Source organism: Manis pentadactyla, chromosome 5 (assembly GCF_030020395.1).
Source record: "Manis pentadactyla isolate mManPen7 chromosome 5, mManPen7.hap1, whole genome shotgun sequence".
Taxonomy (NCBI): domain Eukaryota; kingdom Metazoa; phylum Chordata; class Mammalia; order Pholidota; family Manidae; genus Manis; species Manis pentadactyla.
In genome coordinates, this window is record NC_080023.1 from 34,087,489 (window position 1) to 34,109,582 (window position 22,094).

The 22,094-nt window shown below is 43.7% G+C and overlaps 1 protein-coding gene across 7 annotated transcripts in view; it reads right to left on the bottom strand.

Moving 5' to 3' along the window:
• The window catches only part of APBB2 (amyloid beta precursor protein binding family B member 2), a 395,114-nt gene that overhangs the window by 68,749 nt on the left and 304,271 nt on the right, over positions 1–22,094 (bottom strand). For all 7 annotated transcript variants that reach the window (XM_057502175.1, XM_057502176.1, XM_036908553.2 and 4 more), the window contains 2 exons: positions 16,317–16,463; positions 12,296–12,423 (listed from right to left, as the gene is read on the bottom strand). In XM_057502175.1, coding sequence (XP_057358158.1) covers positions 12,296–12,423; positions 16,317–16,463 — 275 coding nt within the window. The remainder of the gene's footprint in view (positions 1–12,295; positions 12,424–16,316; positions 16,464–22,094) is intronic.

Genomic DNA, 22,094 nt, shown 5'->3' on the forward strand with positions numbered 1-22,094 from the left:
TCAGTGCACCCCTATGTTTATCGCAGCACTATTTACAATAGCCAAGAATTGGAAGCAACCTAAATGTCCATCGATAGATGAATGGATAAAGAAGATGTGGTACATATACACAATGGAATACTCTCAGCCATAAGAAAAGGGCAAATCCAACCATTTGCAGCAACATGGATGGAGCTGGAGGGCATTATGCTCAGTGAAACAAGCCAAGCGGAGAAAGAGAAATACCAAATGATTTCTCTTATCTGTGGAATATAAGAACAAAGGAAAAACTGAAGGAACAAAACAGCAGCAGAATCACAGAACTCAAGAATGGACTAACAGGTACCAAAGGGAAAGGGACTGGGGAGGATGGGTGGGTAGGGAGGGATAAGGGGGGGAGAAGAAGGGGGGTATTAAGATTAGCATGTATGGGCGGGTAGGAGAAAAAGGAGGGCTGTACAACACAGAGAAGGCAAGTAGTGATTCTACAACATTTTGCTATGCTGATGGACAGTGACTGTAACGGGGTTTATAGGGGAGACCTGGTATAGGGGAGAGCCTAGTAAACAGAATATTTGTCATGTAAGTGTAGATTAGTGATACCAAAAACAAAACAAAAACAAAACAAAACAACAACAAAAAAAAAGGGCAGTTCCTGTGTGGTAACCTCTAATGAGTTCTACACACGGGTATAAAGGGCATATAAAAGTGTAGGCAAAGGGTCTGTTTGCGTTTATACAGAAGATCAAAGCCTAACTGGGCTACCCCGAAAATGAACTAAGATACGATATGAAAGAGAACTTCCAACATCTGCACTCTCTGGAAGACTCATGCCAGAAGATGATCATCAAAAAACCCCAACAAGGATCCACGCACTGCTACAGCTGTAGATGCACTCATCCCACCAGCTCCTGGACTTGCCATGGGAATGAGGAAGGAGATATCTAAGCTGGCCTGTGCACACAGTAAAACAACAAATTTGACTGGATCTATACTGTTGGAACTCAACCAAGAATTAGGAGAAGTGCAAATTGTAGCGCTCCAAAATCTTACAACTACAGACTATTTACTGTTAAAAGAACATAAGGGATGTGAACACTCCCCAGGAATGGGTTGTTTTAGTTTGTCTGATTTCTCTCAGACTGTTCAAGTTCAGTTGGACAATATCCACCATATCATAGATAAGTTTTCATAAATGCCTAAGGTGCCTAACTGGTTTTCTTGGTTTCACTGGAGATGGCTGGTAATTACAGATATGCTTTGGTTATGTAACTATACTCCTATTATGTTAATGTGTGTGCGCAATTTAAGTAGTAGCTTAAAACCTATACATGCTGAAGTTACTCTACAAGAAGATATGTCAAAGAAATAATCAATCTTCCCGTGTTTTCTTCCACCTGCTACTTCTATAGCTTTTCTTCTTCCTTCCTAATTACAACCCTTTAAATAGAATTCGTGCCTCATATCAAAGTTACCGAGTATCATAATTCTTCCAAGTGGTAAAGATACCTCAAGACAAATGCTGGGCATAGAAGCTACAGGGCATAAATATGCAAAGAAATAAAAAGCTAACCATTTCAAACAATAAGGCTTCTCTCTCACTTACCAACTTTACATTTCCCTGCATAGCCCTGGAAGATGACTGGTTAGCCAGAGACGGGTAAGATTCCTCAAGGGAGGAGCAACCTAAGACAGGCACAGTCGCAGGGGGGTCGTCAGGTGAGAAATTGGGGATCACCAGAGGTGAGGCTTAGAACCTCACCCCCCCGTTCTGAGAGAAATCTTCTGCATACGTGGATGTTTTATTGCCCTTGTCTAGCTTGGATTAACACATAGTCTACAGGCACACACCTGATCATCTACATTTGCTCTCTTACAACACTAAACTTTGTTTTCTACCTTTATCTTGTATCTACCTACCACTTCAGCATTTTATTAAAAATAATAATAATAAAGAGAGAAATGTGGTATCCACATATAAATCAAGTATAAAAACCAAACGAGTATTCATATTGGAACTGACTGTTTATAGTTCATAATGCATGAGCAAAACCGAAAGTTTCTGTGATGACTGCCCTTGTACTGTTCACCATGTAACTTATTCATTATGTAAGAATTTGTTCTCCATGTAAGAACTTGTTTGTTATGCCTCAGAAGATTGGAGACTGACGAAAATTAGGCTTGGGGTGGATTAATGATTGTGCATTGAGCATTGACTCCCCTATACAGAATTTTATTGTCGTTAAGAACCGTTTGATCAATAAATATGAGAGATGCCCTCACAAAAAAAAAAAAAGAGGACAGACTTACAATGGTAAAATAAATAAGTAACTGGGATGTAATGTATAGCATAAGGAATATAGTCAAGATATTGTAACAGCTTGGTAGGGTGATAGCTGGAACGTAGAATTATGTATATAAATGTTTTATCACTGTGTTGTACACTTGAAACTAATGTAATGTAATACTGTGCATCAACTACCCTTCAATAAAATAATTATGTAAAAAAAAAAAAAAAAAAGAAATAACTCTTCCAAACACAATTTCCAGGCTTTAATTCACAGCTGTTGATACTTAATAAGGGCCTTAGAAAAACACAAAGCCATGGGGACATGGGACTCTAAAAATTAATGTTAGCCTTTGAAGAGGCATCAACTCGTTGGTCAAGACTCACGGGAACAAATAATGGATATTGTTAGACATTTAAAGTCAAAGACAGAATAACGCTCACCTCCCATGTGTTTACATTTCTCTCACTGTTTTTACAGAAAGTTACAGTTGACCTAGGGCAATATTTCAAGGAAGCACTACCAGCTTAATAAACCTAGTACAGCTGGGGAGAGCGCATGGCACTTATACGAGAGCACCTCCACACTGCTGCCGTGCCAGCAAAGCCCCCACTGCAGGTGGGGAGCCAGGCAGTGTCCCCAGCAGCAGTGCAAGAGAACCACCGTGAAGCTGCCCACCATGGGGCCCGCCTCCAGCGCTGCCCCTCAGATCGCCCTAGCTCAGAAACACCTGGCACATGATTACACGTGGGGAGGCTCCGTGAGTTCCACCTGGTATTCCCAAATTTTTCTTCAGTGAAAAAAACACTTATATCTCAATATAAGAAAAAACATATATTTGGTTTTCCTCCCTGGTTCCTGGCACAAAGCTCCTAAAACCTTTGTAGTTTCCGGCGGTATGGGAGCATCTTTTGTTAACAATATTTAGTCTCAGTCCCTGGTTCCTGACAAAAGACATTAAGGACCTTCCTAATCTCCAGCATGCTAAGAGTATGCTAATGAGAAGTCTGGGGGACCCCTCTGGATAGCTTCAGGATGGGGAATGGCCAGTGGACTGGTCAAGGTGTAATTAAATGGCTGTAACTGTCAGCCCCAGTGCCACCTCCAGAGAAGAGAGGGCTGGGCATTGAGTCAGTCACCAATGGCCAATGATTTACTCCATCATGCCCATGCAAGAAGCCTCCATGAAAACCCTACTCCACAGGGATGGGGGAGCTTCCACTGGTGAACGCACCCAGGTGCCTGGAGGGTGACATACCCCAAACTCCGCAGGCACAGAAGCTCAGGGCTCTGCTGTTCACAACCCTCCCGGCCCTCATTCTATGTTTGTGCCTCCAGGCTGTTCATTTACATCCTTTACAATGAACAGTAATAGTAAGTAAAGTTCTGTGAGACCTTCTAGCAAATGCTCAAGCCTAAGGAGGTGTTGTGGGAACCTCTGATGTATATAGCTGGCTGGTCAGAAGTGCGCGTTTCCTGGACTTCTGACTGGCATCTGAAGAGGGGGCAGTCTTATGGGACTGAGCCCATAACCTGTGGGGTCTGTGCTAACTCCAGGTAGTTAGTGTTATAATTGCATTAAATTGTAGGATAGCCAGTTGGTGTCTGCAAAGAACTGGAGACTTGCCTGGTGTGGGAAACCCACACGTTCAGTGTCAGAAGTGTTCTGTGAGTAGTAACATATCCTGCACCATGTTCTCAATCGCTGGATTCACCATTAAGCCAAAAATCTCACATGATTACATTTGAGGAAAAGGTCTCAAGGTGACAAGTTGTGTACAAAAAGCAGTGGCTGCCCCTTCATCAGCCATAACATTAGTTGTTCAGCAATTCACCAGATACCTAATCATTTACTGAGCATATACAACATGCCAGTAACCAAGCTAAGCTCTGGGTTATATAAAATGTACAGCTTTTTTCTGCTCTGTAAGAAACACTAATCCATGTTTATGTGGGTTGTCAGGCTATTTCTCCACTGAAACTATTCTTCCGTATGTTCTTGGAATGCTCCATGCATTCCAAGAAGACTCTGGTACTTTGAGAATTCTGAAGAGAATTGCTGAAGCCAGCGTGCCCGATCACCCTCATGTCGCGCCCAGAAAGGCCTGTCTCTCACCCAGCGTGGGGCTCTGGGGAGCCTGAGATGGGAGTTGTTTGGCATCATCATCAGAGCTTTTTGCTTTCTTGACGTGATGACCTCAAGCCTTCCTGCTTCACCGACTGGTGCAGAAACATGCTTGGGAGAAATGCTGGATGATACATACACTGAACCAGTCAGCAAAATGGATGACAGTTCCTCAGAAGAAACTTTCGTCTTCACGGATTTACCAACAGGGATGGCACCACCATGCCAGATCTGCTTGAAAATGCCCTCCCACATTCCTCTGAGGGAGACTTTTCATTACAAGACAATCACTTACAGTGTCTTTCCTTAAAGGTTACTCTAAGCTGAAAGTATTAGCAAGCATCCTGGTGTGATTAATAGAAGGCAAGGAAGCCACTTCTAAAGAGATAAAATATAACTACAGTGTAAGTCAGCAAAATGGTCAGGTAAATCTTGGTGCCTCTGCTGATCATGAGGCTGTATTAAAAAGAAATTAACTCTAGAGGTCAAGATCATACTGTAGTGTAGGGAGAGAATTACTGCTCTCTCCCTGAAGACTTTTCTCCTGGAGGCAAGACAGCATACACCCTAGATTAAACTTTCATCAGCAGGTCTTGGACATCCATCAATCTTTCATTACTGTCTGGTTCAGAGAACCCTCTGACTAGATGTCATTAGGAAGCTCTCTATCCTCTGTATGGAGACTCCTCAGTTACTCCTAGGAAAAGAAACAATGGCAAAGGGAAAATAGAGATAATTTTCAGATTAGCTCAAAAACCCAGAGGCCCACCATTTCTCAATCCCCACCACCTAAAAAAGAGCTGCACTTTACGGCTGACAACTCCAATTCAGAAAGGGTCTCTTAGAACAAGTGCTTCTGCATCCACTGCAGGGTGATGGAGCTGAACAGAAACAACAGCCACACTCACACGCTTGCTCAGAAAATATCTGGCCAACACGCCTGTGGCAGACACGCCTCTGCCCTGTGTGAGTGGTCACCGCCCTGAATCAGTGCTAATTCAACGTAGGAGTCACCGAGTGCGAGTGTAGGCAGGAGACAGGAACCACCCCAGATATCTGAACAGAGAGAATTTCATGTAAAAAATTATAGCTAGGTGACTAAGAGGTAAAAAGGGAAAAATCGCAAGGAGGCAGCAGTTACAAGTAGGGCTGTGCAGGGTTGAGGGAACAAAGCACTGAGATGGGAATTATTAACACTAGATGCTTGGAGGAGATGCCCCATGGAGCAAAACCCCTGACACTGAAAAGGGACACTGCCTGGCTGCACTGGCATCTCTAGGCTTGGAGGAGGGATCTCAAGGACTGGGATCCAGACCTCTGAAGAGGCATGCCAGCCCTTGTGCTGGTGGCTCTGAGAGAGTTGCTCAATGAAGCTGATTCTGCATTTCTGGGAGTGTTGGAAAAACTGCAAAGCAGAGCCAGAACAGATGCAGTGGGATGAGGGAGCTTTTCTAGGATGACGCTCACAGAAACAGGAAGCAAAGTTAGTCAGGGCCTAAGAGGCAGCCAACTGGACAAGCAGAAATGTGTTTTGCAGAGTCCCACCGCGACCCAATGAAGCAGAGCAGGGAAGGGTGGGTTAGGAGCAAAGAGACACAACTTAATAACCGGCTCAGGAAGCAATAGGTTGTGGGCTGGGCAAGCGGAAGTGATCCATATTGACACTGTCAGAATCCCAGTTGTTTCACTAGTTCTTTAGTTCGCTAGTTCTTTCCTGGTAGTAGTGTTAACTTGGCAATTGTCAGCCCAGCTCCATTTCCCCAGAGTCCCTTGAGGATGGGATATAAACAGAATGTGAGCATAATGAGAGGCATACAAGCCAAGTCACCTTCAACTTAGAGACAAGTTCCCAGGCCTGGTCAGACTAGGACGACACCTGAGGAACTCGGGAGGCACACGAGCACGCGAGGCACAGAGCTGGCCCGCAGACCACACCGCTCACTGCGGACAGCACTGCTCACTGCAGACCGCACCGCTCACTGCGGGCTGCTCCGGGGAACTGCTCTCTGGGATCCTAGCCAGGGGGCTCCACAGCGTTGGTGCAGCAGCCTGGCTTGTACCCTACTTAACACTCAGAGGTTTAGCTCTAGGATGAGAGGCAAGCAATGATTGCAAGCAGCCCAAGTATGGCTGGTAGAACTGAGGCTGGGGGGGAAGGAGAGAGATCGTTGAAGGGACCTCCCCTTTTCCACAGTGAGGTGAGGGGAGGTGCATCCTGGGGTCCCTACAGCTGGTTCCTATTCTTTTTTTTAAACCTCCTACTAAAGACATTAAAAAAAAATGTCTTAGTTCAAAGCCATACAAAAACAGGCCTTAGGGCCATAGTTTGTCAACCTCTGTTTTCAGGTCATACCTGTGGTTTTTCCTCTTCAGTTAAGCCAGACCCTTAAGGACAGGGACCAGGCCACTGAACTCTTGGGTCTCCCTGCTGACCCCCAGCTGTTTTAGACCATCCACCATCTCTCATCCTAATATTCATAGGATGAAGAGAGCAGCTTCCTGCTTCAACAAGTCAAAGCACCAGGAGTCTGTTCTCTGCGCTGTCAGAATGGGGAGGGTCAGCCATGTAAGTCACACCCTTCTGTCCTTAGGTGCCTAATCTCTAAAGTAAAGAGGAGAGAAGACACTGGCTACTAAACTACCTTTTAATTTTAAAAGCCTATGAATTAAAGTTTTGTTAACTAGCCCCAGTTCCCCCACACTTGGCAATGCCCCAGCCCCAAACTTAAGTAGTATTTTCAAAAGGAGTCAAAACAAAGCAACACTGGCAGGAAAACACGGGCATGAACTACGTATGGCAACAGCCTTCTGAAACAACTCAACCCAGGGTCTTGGTAGGTAAAACCAGGTGGGAATATCCTAGAAAAGAATATGAACAAAATAGTACATTTGGACTTACATGTTCTTTTTCGTTGCTGATATATAGTTGATGTACAATATTATATCGGTTTCAAGTATACAACATAGTGCTTCAACAGTTACATACATTATTAAATGCTCACCTAGCATTTAGTGTAGTTACCATCTATCAACATAGAAAGATGTCGCAGAACCACTGGCTATATGCTCTATGCTGTACTTTCATCCCCAGGTCTTATTTATATTATGACTGAGATTTGGTGGTCACCCCCACCAACCACTCCCCCCATGTAACCACCAGTCTCTTCTCAGTGTCTGTGAGACCGCTGCTGTTTTGTTCATTCTGTTTTGTTTTGATTTTAGATTCCACATATAAGTGAAATCATATGGTATTTGTTTTTCTGTGCCTGGCTTATTTCACTTAACATAATACCCCTTAGGGACTTACTACATTCTTTAGATAAAAGTTCCCTGGGATTGTAACCAGCTAAAACAATTAAGTTGATAAACTTATTTGGAAATTTATGAATAATTGAATACACGGTAAGATTTTGTAAAAAATTATTCATCATAAATAGAAAAGAGATGTATAGAACACCTTCTAGGAAGAAAGGTTTTGCGATACAAACAATATCACAGGGCTAACGTTGAACCTGCTTAAGAAAGTATTTCTCAAAAAGCACTTGTGCACAATAGCTGTGATAGCTGCTAATGATTATGAAGGGGTTTTATCTTCATTACAGCAGGTCCAATGGGGTCTCCATTTATAACAGTTATTTATTAAAAGTAGTTGCAATTTTTCTTAAAAATAAAAACAGCAACATCATGACGCCACTAATTTAATGACTTTATTGACCAGAACAGCATTTCCCAAAGTGTGTTCCATGTGACTGCATTTCCTTGAAGAAAAGGGTTCCAGTCAAGTCTGGAAAATGCTTTCCTGGAGGTTCCCAGTGCACATCAGCATAGGAAAACCTCTAGGAGGGTTCACAGTTAAGGGGCTTTTTGCTCTTTGTTTAACCCAGTTTCCCAATTGACCCTACAATCTTTAAAAAATTTTTTCCCTTAAGGAAAGTCTATGAATATCTTACTTCATTAGTGCTCCATGGGACACTGATATGGAAGTCACTTGGGAAAAATGCCACTTATGGGGTCTGAAACCCTCTGACTATACCATGCACCCATTTTCCTTCCTCCTGGGAAACATGTGGGATTAGCAGACTGTTGTCTACTGGCAATGAACACAAGGACCTGTGTTCCTCTTCCCAGATGACGGGCCCCTATCTGCTACAAGGGGAGAGGACAGTCCCTGTTAAAAGTTCCTAAGTTCAGAAATTATGTTTGCTTGCTTCTGATACCTCTATCAAATATCAGGGAGAAAGCTGCTCCTCAGGGTTTGAGTAAGAAAGAGCCATGGATCAGAATCAGCACAGGCTCTGGAAACAGGCTCGCGAAATCCCTCTCACTCCACTTTGAAATGGCAGCTTGCAGGCACACAGGGACAAGATGGGAGGGGGCTCTGGCCATTGACCCCAGTCACTGGGGGTGACATGCCACCTCTATGGCCCAGAGCCATCTGCCCCCTTCCCACAGTGGGCGGGAGGAAAGCAGGGCAGTCTGGGGGCTTCCCTCTGCTGCCTTTGGAAATACAAGGCTCATGAAACCCTGTTCACCAATCTCAATGTCTGGCAGCCTTGACATTTGTCTCACTGTGATCAAAGGAACCAAAGCACAGAACAGCCAGGAGAGGAGGTAGCCCTCCCTTTGCTGGGTGATAATGCAAATGTGCTTCAAGAAATGTCACAAAGGCAGGCATGACTCTCAAGAATAAGCGAAAACTTCAGTCCAGCGACAACCCAGACCCCACAGAGAGCCAGCATGTGATGTGACTACAGTTCCTTCTGCCGTTCCTAATAAGGGGTTCCTCCAGATCCACCTTGGGGAAGCAGGGGCATCGAAGCCGCATCAGCTCCTCACCTAAATAACGTTACTCTGTGAGGAACTTCTTCACAGCAAATCAAAGCCAGACAAGAGCTTTACGAAAATGCGAGACCTAAAATGACTATAAATTCTGAAATAACACGGCTCAGTGAAGCATTCTGAATTTCAAGAAAGATTTTGCATCCCTCAAGCCCCTAGTATGCATGCTTTTCTTCTTCATTTTAACCACATCAAGAAACCCGCTAAGAGCCCTAGCAAATGAATACACTGCCGTGGTCTGATTCCCTCATGTAACTGACATGACTAACTGACAGGTGGATTATCACAGGGTTACAGGGCAAGAAGGGAAATGGAGCTGCAGTAGCTCCTGCTTGAAAAGCACATGGCAGAGGGTCAGGTACATGGTAAGTTCTCAATAAATGTTAGAGATTGTTACTCGCATTTCTATGAAAATGGTTATCTTGATATTCACAAGAGGAGAACACATGGCCCAAGTTCCAAGGCCTGTACCCTGTGAGTTACAAATCAGATCCACAAACCTTCACTGGGCACCTCCAGTGCCACGCTGGATGTGTGAAGGGCTGCATTTGTCCCACTGCCTTTCCTCACATTTCATTAAACATACCTTTTTAGAATTCAGAGGGGGAAATAAAAAAAGAAATCCCCTAAGAGATTTCATTTTCTCAGCAAGGAAAGTTACAAAAGAATGTGAAATGGGCTCATTTTTTGCAAGCAAAATGAAACATTTTTATGTTTTATTCATGCAAAGTGAAAGCCCCTTTCCTTTGCAGCATTACAAATTGAATTTGCTCTTGTAAATTGCTGCTAAAAAAAAAAAGAATCAAAAGCAAAAGAAAGTAAAAAAAAAAAACAAAACAAATACAAAGGCCTCTTCTTCTAGGGAATGAAAACTCAGGAGACCAATGGGGGGAAATAGAACGTCTCAGTGGCAAACGAACTTTATTTACTGCTTCCAAAAGCAATCCGGCTCAAGGGCCCCCAGCCCTTTGACTTGGTGAGGTCCTATGTGGAGCCCTGAGGGAAATTTTTAATTACACTTATCTGTTAACAGTGAGTAAGAACAAGAATTAGTTAGAAAACATAGGTAACCCAGCCCATGTTCCAAAAACATAACCCAGGCAATGTAACCTAATTTACACTGATGTCGTTGTGTGGGCAGAGGGCAGGGGGCTCTCAGTGTCTGGAACAACCACCTCATCCTCTGTATCAAGTGATAAACTGTCCTTGAAGCCTCCCAGAGGTCTGATTCCTTCCCACGCACCACCCCCCTGCAAATCTTTGAAAGGAAGCCATGTAATTAGCTGAATCTACTAGTGTATGTAGCTTTAACAAATCATTCATTAAGAGCTAATACTCATTAAGCATTTGCTGTATCCCCACTGTTTCAATAACTATACATACAAGAAGGTACATATACACAAGCTTTGTGGTCCTTATGGTCCTCATTTCATACATGAGAGAAAATGAGGCTCAGAGCTTGACAAATTTTGTCAACTGGAATTTGAATCATTATTTTGCTGAATTTATATAGTGTGGCCTCACTTTAAAGAGTTGGGGCAGGCTGAAAATCTAATCAGTGAAATGTGCTCACAACCTAACCTTAAGAAAACACAGCCCCATCTAGTTGTACATGTATATAATATGACCTTCATCTTGCTCCTGTCTTAAAATCAAACTTGGAGGACAGGAACCAGAGAAGGATCAAGCATCTCAATATCCTTCCATCAAGGCTAACATTTTTAATGATGAGCAAACATCATCGGGTATTTTCCTTGTAAACTTAATCAATTCATGTCAACACATCAATTCTAGTGCCACAGCTCTGCCAAGCAAGGGAGTGACAGGTGTGTATGCATAAACCATCTACTCGTTTACCCCAAAGCACCTGGCCCAGCTGTCACCATTCATCACCTGTTCCAAAAGCTCAGGCACAACGTGCTCCCAGGAAGGTTTATCCAATTAGCAGTCAGAGGATACATCAGCTTTGTCTTTTGCAGACCATTTCTGATTCCAGCAAAATGTGTGTTCTTTGGTGAATGCTTAACCATTTTCTTTTCTGTCTTAGGACTTGGAACTGAATGAATCAAAAGACTATCGAATCTGCTAATGCCCAGCCTTGCTAGAAAAGGCTGAGATAAGCCAAGATAGAGTCCCCTAGAGAGGACCACATGACCCAATAAACCAGAATGCCCAAGAATGGAACCACAAGCCCAGGAGAGTCATCTCTGTGGTCGGGGGTTTTCACCTGCTTTTGCCATGCCCTGGTCCAGTTTCAACAAAGCAATAACTCAAAGCAATAACTATAGCTCATCCCTAAGTGCTAGGCAATCCTCAGGTACCTTGAACATTGTCAAAGACTGACTATACCTGAGGAGTTAAATGCACTTAGTGTAGTACAATTATTCAACAATGGTATCAAAGAACAATGTCTGTGATAACTGCCACTTTATTAGTTAGACTATGTATTTGAAAATCCTGACTTCCTCATTTCTAGTCATCCTGGAAAACAGAAAATTCACAACACATCTAAATAAGAATTGCTATAAGTAACAAATTTTCAGCAGAATTTCAGAAAAATACACACTGTGTGGAATTTTGGCATGACCAGATATTGTAAACGACAAAATAGTTCAGCCAACCCCAAACCCCAGCAGTCTCTGATCACCACGATTTAATGATTTAAAGCTTGTGATTAAATCTGTAGAACCTCTCCCTTCAAACAGGCTCTCTATGAAGGAAATACCAATAGGAGGGCTTCTGAAATGGCTGAGATTTAAATAGACTGCAGAGAAGAGGGGGAAAAGGCAGGGGGTCGGGAAGCCTGGGTGAGTTGGGAACATCGATGAATGAGGATGAGCAGGAGGAAAAAGATCCGGAGCTGACAGAAGGCTTGTGGTTCTGGGAAGGGAAGTGGCTCGGAGGGTTTGCAAGGCAGGGAAACAGCGACATGCTTTCATGTTTTACATTTCCAAAGAGTCTACTGTCAACTCCCATGTTCAGTGAGGTGCAGTAACTTCATATGAAGTTAAAATTGGGTCAGCTGGTGAGGTGACACATGACAGCACGCCCCCAGCACACTCACCGGCCGTTGTCGCGGCCCACGCCCCACACGCGGATACTGGCGATGGGCTGGGAGTGCAGCACCGTGCGGTCCATGGGGTCCACCAGGCTGAGCGTGTCGTTCTCCAGGATCAGGTACATGTCTTTTCCCTGGGATTTGATGAGAAGACAGGTTATCATCCTCGTGATGTTTGTGGCTATCTAGGGGCGCATTTCAACCATCAAAAGAAGCCACCCCTTCGGTCTATTTGTTTTCTTAAGAAATATCCTCTCCTGACTAAAATATCCATAAATTTCTTATGTTTCCCTCACATACCCAATTTCTCTCTTTCTCCAAGTCCTCTGAAGTGAGTCCCTAGCCTGCATTCTAGACAGCTCTTATTTTAATTATTTACACTTACGAATATTGACTTGAAGGAAAAAGGCTACTTGTGGGCTCCCTGGAGAACCTGGTCTTTTACTAACTCCGTGTTTTGAATTCTGTCATGATCCCTCTCTCCCCATCCCTCCCCTCTCGTCAGACCCTGCATCAGGCAAGCCTCGCAGGAATTCCCAGGCCTACAACCATGTCTGTCTCTTCTCACCTTGGACACCATCTCGTATCTTTGTGAATTGGCTGGCCAATAGTAGGTTCATCTTTGTGACAATTCTTGGTACTGAAATAGCTAACATTTATATGACTTCAACACATCTCAGACATTATGCCACATGCTTAAGGTACATTGGCTCATGAACCCCCCAATTTCCCTGAAAGCTTGGTTTGTTATTATCTCCGATTAGCAAAATGGGACACTGAGGCTAAAGATTAAGGAACTTGCTCAAGGTCCAACCCGGAAGCTGAGATGCTATTAGCTACATGGACGCTGCTGTAATACCCATATAGGGAAGGCCACGTTTCTCATCTCTGGCATTACACTTCAGGTGTTTAGGTTTTGGTCTCCTGTGCCCCCACAACACTGGCTCTTTGAGGACAGGAATGCTTATTCCCCTTGCAATTTCTCAGGCATAATTCAAAGAAATTATTGTGCTGTACCAAAAGACTAAAGACTGTCTCCTGAAGGTCATGGTCAGCCCGGATGCTGTGGCACTAAAGCTAGGAAGGTCTAGTTAGGCTGAACAGTGAACCTTCTTGGTAGGTTTTCAAAGTGGGAGAGAGAAATTCTCTTTGCTCTGTTTTGAGGTGATATTTTAGGTTCCCATCAACGGTTCTCAGTATGAACACAAGCTCTGCTGTTTCAGTGGCAGACTTGGGCTTTTCAGTGCCTCTGCCGTTCGATCTGCTGCAACTCTACAGCTGAGATCCAGGATAATCTGTGATCTTCCAAAAGGGTGGAGAAGCCATTTCCAGATGAGTACTAGCAGAACACGACCTGGGCAGACTGCTGGCTGCACAGACCCCACAGAGCCTAAGGGCAACAAGCTGTCTCAGCTCTATGGCACCCCCAAATGGCTTCGGTGGAAAATTGCAGCTCATTCAACTGGCTGCAGGGTAAAGCCTCTGTGGACACTTCAAGGTCACAGCTGTCTCCAGACCCTGGGTAAAGAGCCAAATCTTAATTAACCAGTTTGTAGATTGATCATGATTGAGGTCCTGAGGAGATTCAATCTTCTAGTACCTAATGGAGGCTGGGAAACTGATCAGTAGCTAAGCAATGGTCAGCAGAGACAAGAAGAGAAGCCAAGGTAGAATGGTGGGCTATAGTCTCCCACCCTATCCTTCCGCTAAAGGCTGGGCTCCGTTCCTCCAGGCTTGAGCTGAGGGCTGCCACTCAGTGGCACTTCGGAGCTGTATGATCTCAGAGGTCCCGAGAACTGGGAACCAGACAGCTGAGCAGGTCCCAGGTACTGCAGCGGCTGGCCCGGTGATGTGCCTTGGGATAACTGATGGCTGACTGGGGATTTCTGGTGCCTTCTTCTCTCTCTCTGTCCCTTCCCCTCCAGGAATTAAGCACTGACTGGAGCCTATGAGAGATCTTCAGCTAGACCCTCCAGTGAGTGACCCCCACTTCCCTTCTCTGCAGCTGCCTCAAGGCCAACACCTCGCAGGTACTAAGAGATTCTGAAAGGCTTTGTTTGGCGGATATCATCGCTTGATAATGTTAAACATGCTTTGTGGGATGTGACCGACAGTGAGGTGAAGTCCCACTGAGCTGGGTGACTTATTTCCTTTGGGCTGATTCAGCTTAGAAACAACAACTGGTCCTCCCAAAGGTAACAGAGTTTGTCTTCATTGGTTAATTCTCCTAACAATCTTTGCATTATTGGACAGAACCAATGACAACTGCCAGCAGGTAATCTAAAATGAGATTGGATGGCTGAGTGTGGGGTGTCCCTGAATGAAAATGCACCCTGGCTTCTGCTGAGCCTGTTCAGCATAGTCGTGTTGCTCATACCCATCTTTTCAGTTTTCTCATCAACATATAGTAGCTCCTGGTTGGCCACTTGTCATGTCTGGCTAACTGGTTTTTCTTCCCAAAGAGCCAATGCTTATGCAGCTGTCACCAAAGATAAGACACTCCTCTGACAGGCAGGACTTTATTTTCAGCCTACTGTTCAACAAGGACTTGTGCTGTACATGGCGGGGCATGGCACAAAGTCACTGCTCATGACCCCAAGCATTAAGCAGTACTTTATATACTATGAACTAGAAACACGCCTGAAGAATTTATTGTTTCAGAAGTAGGAGAAAGAACTGAGAAAAACAGGAATGGCCTATCAGAGTTAACTAGGTGGGGAGGCAGGGTAGATTTTCAGGCCTGGCTGCCCCCTATAACCCTATTCACAGCACTCTCTCCTACTGGAGCCAATCGGAGATTCCTTGAAGAATCTTACTAAACTCTTCTAAAATGATTAAACCCCTGTGGTGGTGTTCATCAGTCATTCACACATTAGTATAAATTAATGCTGCCCTTCCTTTTACATCCTAGGTGAGATTTGTTCCTTCAGTGTAATAGCATTTTGACTGAAGGAGCGAGAAGACAGGTGGAAAATCTAATGGGAAAGACAGTCCCAGGTATTTGGGTAGGAGATGGATAGTAATGCTGGTAAAGTAAAGGTTGGTTAAGAGAAATACCTAAAAAAAGTCCTTTTCCTGGATGCAAGAAAATTTTGTCTCCTCTCCTGCCATACCTGGGATCTAAAAGTCAGGTTGGCAGTGCAGTTTGGCCCCCTTCTAAGGTAGACAGACTCCTCCATGGGAAGCCTCGGAACCTACCCCCCTTTATGATAGAGTTGCTAGGATAAAAGTGCCTGAGGTCCGAACAGCCCAATCAGAAAGCAAACTTTCACTACCAGTGCTCTGCTAAAAGGGGACGGTTTGAGTGCAGTAGATTCATGTAGCAAGCATGGCCCCAGGGTGCGCCCACTACACTTGTTCAGAGGCCTCAGAACACAGTAGGAATGTGCTTTCCTGTTCAATATGACTTTTATACAAATTTCATATTCTTATTATTTTTCTTTCTGGAATTAACTAACATTTCAAATCAGAATTACCATGTTCAAAGTGAGAAAGAATATAAAAGTACCAATTCCAAAGCTCACATATAATGTTCATTTTCAGATTGTCCATAAAGAGGACATTATAAAAGAGCAATTTGTCAACTTTTAGAGGAAGGCATCAACATTTTGGTGTGTATGTGTGGGGGTCACCTTCCCCCTTGAGGATACACTTTGAGTGGGCCTGGGTCTTCTTCCTGGAAAACTGCTGTTATGTAATGGCATACCCAATTCTGCATGCAAGTTTAGGAGTGTCTGGACTCTAAAGCCCAACCATGTATCTCTGGGGATCCAGGGATACCAAGCTGAACTCTGTCATTTAGACCTAGAGAAATGTTCTCTCCCAGGGGCCTCATCATCACTAAGATCTGGCAGTGCTAACAGATAATTAATTCACTGGGTATACCATATCTCCACTATCTGCCTTTACAGGAAATGCACCCCAAAAATACCTTCAGTGGCCCTCAGTATCACATCTCACAGAACTCTGGAGTCTCACGAAGCACAGCAGAATGTAAACAAGTCTGTCATTCCCACGTGGTACTCACCTCTCCCCAAATGCCGACTGTATCTCGAATGTCATTTTTGCAGTAAGAAAGCTGCCTGATGCAGTTGTTGACAGCAACACTACTTTTACCGGGCGCAAGGTCCTCCTCTGCCATTTCTACCCAGCCCAGAGAACGCACAGCAAAACACTGGAGGACAAAGTCAGAGAACATGAAATTACTCATTAGTCACAAATCAACCTCTATCAATTTACCCTAAGATCCTCTACAAGGTATGCATTTTTAATTATTACATAATATTCAATCATCTAATGTAGCCAAGGAATCTAGGACTAAATAATTAAATTGTGACTATTTTTGCTCTTAAAAACATGTAGTGATAAATATCTTCTTGCCTAACATTCTGTGTGTGTGTGTGTTCAAAGTTTTTTCTAAGAATTGGTTCCTAGAAGTAGAAGTATAGGGCTAATAGGTATAAAAACTTCTAAGTTCTTTTATCTATTATAAGGTAGTGTTTTTTTTCCATAATAAGAAATGTAACCCCCATGAGATCTGTTGTTTGTTAAATACCTGGAAAAAGACAATAGGATGAGAAATTAAATATATATCAGGCACTTGTTTCTCATTGTTATGAAGCAAAATACATTCTCTAATACCCAGAAATAAAGGAAAATGGGGAAAATGTGTTTTCATGAATTTAAGTCTCAGATCCTATAAGCATTTATTAGGACCAAATCCTGAAAAGCCTGCAGAATGGATGAATTGTGAGATACCTTAAAGAAAAAAATCCATTTACCCTTTTATCACTTAGGGACATCTTATTTGAGCTCATGCTCCTTGTTCAGTACTCAATTTTTAAGTATAAAAATATTATATGCATATTGCAACAAGTAAAAAATCCAAAGATACACAAAGAAATTCATGTAACATGTGAGGGTGATTTGGCTGGAGTATCTGCCTTGCTCTTAATTGCTAGGGTTGCAGGTGGCCTGAAGTGGGGTCCCTCATCCCACCCTGCAGTCTGAGTCCATGATCCCTCTGTGCAGCCTGGGGTCCTTCCCAAGTGGTATGTCAGTTGAAGAGACCACCTTCCCAGGAGAAGAGGGGCAGGCAAGGTGCCACACTTCTGCTGGGGGCAACAGGCCGGCTCTTGAAGAGCATCTTGCGAAGTTTCCAAAGGGAACTTCATAATAAAATGCAGAAATGCAGCAAACTGTGTCACAGTGACCACACTCAGTCCAGTTCAATGTTCCCCATTTCAGCCCCTGGGCCCAGACAAGGTGCCTCTTTCATGAGTTGCTAGTCACACTTTCTCAGGGGGTGAAAACACCAAAATGCCAAAGACAATCTATTAAAGCAAACAGCATGTGGATCCTCACATCCTAGTGGGGAAGCTCCAGGGAAAGGCCCAAGGTTCTGCATTAACCACCTGCTGCACGTGGACCATGCCTGTGATGCTTTTCACAAATATGCCAAAAAGAGGAAGCTGTCCCTGTGATGACTGCAAAAGCCACTCAGGACCCTGTGCCTGGGCACAAGTCTGGGAGATGCCCATCACACTTCACCTGCACCTGTGAATCGGCTGCAGTGAAGCTGCTCAGAGAAGAGGATGCCCACAGCTACTATGGCTGGCTGCTGAGCAACCGAGGGCCAACCTCTGGTCAGCAGCTGGCCTGCCTGCTGCAGCTCTGCTTCTGTAGCCCTGAGACCAAACCGTGATTCTCCAGGTGACAGTCAGATGTGCCCCAGGTGCACACCACAGTGTGTCTTCCCAGTTTTATTCAGCCCCACAATTTCACGGGTCTATGGCTCCTAAGTACCCGCATTTTGCTTCCTCTAAGGAGCACTGTCTCTCATTGGTCCCTAACATAGTCCCTAATCAGTAAAATCACAATGCCACAATCTATCTGTGGCTTGCTAACCTTGTTATATACCACCTTATGATGAAAAGACAGCTTTTCCATATTCACCCATGTGTGGAGGTTTTCCCCTACACCAACAAGCAATTCTCAGACACCAGTATGGTATCGGGAGATAGCTTCAGATTCCATTGGTTAAGGGCTCAGCGTTACAAGAAGACTGTCACCCTCACTTCAGATGTTTAGTTACAAGCCCAGGCTGTCACCTATCTTTCCAACTATAGGCTGGGGTTTCCGATGACCCCCTCCTTAGATCTATTAATTTTTTACAGCAGCTCACAGAACTCAGAAACATTTTACTTACTAGACGACCAGGTTATTAGAAAAGGATGTTACTCAGGAACAGCCAGATGGAAGGGCAAGATATGGGTAAGGGGGTGTACTGTCCATGCCTTCTTGAGGCGCACACCACCCCCCCATCTCCCCATGGGTTCACCAACCCGGAAGCTCTCTGAACCCTGTACTTTCAGGTTTTCATGGGGGCTTCACTATATAGCAACAACTGATGAAATCATTGGCCACTGGCAGCTGATTCAACCCCTAGACTCTCTTCCTGGAGGTCAGGGACTGGGACTGAAAGTTCCCAACCCTCTGAAGGCCTGATTGGCTCCTCTGGTGGCCAGCCCCTAACCTTAGGTGCTTTTCCAAAGGTCACTTCATTAACATAACAAAAGACACCATGATTATCCTCAACACTTTGGATATTTCAAGGGTTTTGGGAGCTGTGAGCCAAGAACTGTGAATGAAGATCAGATAATTATGAGAAATGTACTTGAATGACCAAATATGTATTTTCTTATAAATCACAATATTGCACACCTTTAGCTCTCTCCTTCTACCTCAAAAAGTAAACTGAAACTCCTGATTTGGAGAACATTTATATTATCCCAACCTACTTTATTAGCAGAAAATAAGCACAGCATAGTTGTATCATCTGACACAACCAACCATTGTTCAAATGTCAAGGTATGTGAAAACAAGTAAAGGGAAACCTCACTGACATGGCGTTGGGGGGCCTGCAGGGGAAACTCCATTGTGTTCCACTCCACGTACATCTCAGAACCCACCAGGAAAGACGGACTTGAAAGTCCATACTGTTCTGGCTACGTAACCATCCAGCAGGAGAAGGAAGGTGTCTGCTCTTCTTGTAACAGCCGGGCCAATAAGAGGCAGTCACAACTCAGCCAATAAGAAGCCATGATACATGAAAACTCCAAGTTTACTCCAGTGGACCTTTTGCTTAGCAACAGCTTTTCCAACAAGGCCCTTTTCCTCTATAAAAAGAGCGTTCCTCCTTTTGTTCTCCAGACACGCTGTAGCAAAGATGGAAATTCCATGGCCAGGATTCCCACCTGATCCTAATCTCGCCCATTGCATAGTGGGATGAGGTAATACTTAGATTACTGCACAGGCACGTACTTGCATACCCGTTGGCAATAAGCTATTTACATCTGTTATTGCTTTAAAAAGAGTTCCACAGGGTGCTGGGGCAGAGGGGAGCGGGAGAGCAGAGCCTAGAGAAGAGAGCAGAGACTGGGGAGTCTGGAATGGAGGCAGCACCTGAGCAGAGTCTGGGGTCGGGAGCAGAGATGGAGCCAGGCTTGCCCCATATAGACAGCTGGTGGTGGCCATGAGAATAAAGCTTGTTATGAACCCTTTTTACCCCCAACATTCCGTTGTCATTATTCGTTCTCACTGAATCCACTGTGAACTTGCCTGGAGCTGGGAATCCCCTCTGCCCAGAGCTACACATGCCTATGGTTTTGCCAGAGCTTGCATGTCCTGGATTGCAATTCTCTACTATTCCTGAATAAACTGTTTTTCTGGCAAAATAATTGTTCTATTTTTAAGGTTAAGAGGGGTTAATTCATTTAATCTCCCACCCCCCCAACATCCCTTAGAAGTAGATAGTAAGTTACTATGCCTATTTTATAGATGAGGAGAGTGAGTGAAGCACAAGGCTAGTAAGTGGTGGACCTAGGATTCAAATCCAGACATTCTGCCTTCTGGGCTCCCATTCTTAACCTATCTGCTAAAAACTTGAGATTTTATGGAGGAGCAGTGTCAGAGGGGGCAAGGGCCACAAAGGGGGCTCAGAATAGTCAGCAACATCAGTAAGGTTCGAGAGTATATGGCCCAAAGGTAGGGACAGCCTGGATTAAAATATTACCTCTGATTTACTGGTACTGTGATCCAGGCTAAGTAATTTACAAAGTCCCTTTTTTTTTTTCATTTGTGAAAACGGGAATAACAATAATAGTTACCCCAGTGGGTTCTAAGGAGGAGAATACAATATAATACAGTAGAGAACCTAGCATACAGGAAGCACTCAATGAACATTTGTTGAATGAAGGAGCAAATGAATGCAGTGCCACATAAATCCTGATTGGAGTGATTGAAATGAAAGGCAAAGACATGTGATTAGAATGACCACATGTTCTCATTGCCCTCTGGATAGTAATGGTTTATGTTTATTGTGCTGGCAAAATTATTAAGAGTGGCTCCTTTTACTCTCAGAAGTACCCTGGTTTGGGTAATAAATTATGTTCACTCAAGTCAAAATTCCAGTGAATTCAGTCATTGATATGGAAAATGAGGCTTGGATGGGATACTGAGATATGCCCAAGTGGAAATGGGGTTCAGGATCAACATTAGCTGCTATCAGTAGAGCACCGTGGTGATGTGATCCTGGGCAGAGGTGAACCTAAGACACCAATATTACTGTAGGATGATCATATGCTCTTAAAACTAGGTCAGGAACACATTTTCCCACTTTCTCTAATTGCCTACTACAAAATTGTCAGCCTGTGATACTAAAAATAATTTATGAACAATAAGAAGGCAAAAAAAAAAAAAAACCTGGCTGCTTTTTGTCCCCTGAATCCAAGAACAAATGGATTTCAACCTAAACAACCTCACTAGAAATTAATGTTTTTTTGCCAAGAAATGTGAATGCTGAACTCCACCACAGTACATTACATTGTTTCTTCATGCTGATAAAAAAAACAAGAGCCCTAACTATATTATTATGATGAATTAATTTTAAGTAATTTTTCTTGTGCAGTCTTGCCGTTGTTGAAATCTAGTTTCTGATCTGAAAAGCTTCACCACCAGTCCATTGAGACAAAGTTAGAGGAAATGGGTGTTATGGGGAATAACCAAGCTCCCTGGACTTCCTGCACAGAACCAGGCAGCTGCGCTGTTTGGTGCTGCCCCCGTGTGGCCAGGATGTTTATAGTCACTATCGCTTACACTTGGGAAATACTGATGCTTACTGTAATGAGCTCAGGGAATAAACACTCGTTTCAGAGTATAGGAGAAACTCAAAATATTCAATCGAAAATTTAGTCAAATATTTAATCAACCAGACTCTTAACATATTTTCAAATTTTGAAAAAAAATTACCCCAACATTTGCACTTTAACTGATATTCATTCTTCAACATTTTTTTTTACCAAAAGGGCAAAAATGAGTAATGCTTCGGCGTATGGACTGTGTCATCCAATGGATCTGAATTCAAGTCACAACACTGCTACCTACCAGCTGGTGTCCTTAGGGATGTCACTTCAAGTCCCTAAGTCTCAGTTTTTTTCACCTGTAAAATGGGAATAATAATAGTACTTGTACTTTTTAGTACTGTTGTGGGGACTAAATGAGATGATGCAGGCAAAGTGTTCAGCACAGTGCCTGGCATGTACTTAGAACTTGATACCTTTATGATGTTATCAATACATTTTAATTCTTTTCTATGTGTGGATTTTAAAGGTTTCTCTAGTTTAACAGATTTCAGCCAAAGCCAGCATATGGAGGAGATGTAGATCATGGCCCATGTGAACACACCACCCAGAGGGCTTCGCTGACACACACAACACTAGGCCCCACCCCCCAGTTTCTGCTCCAG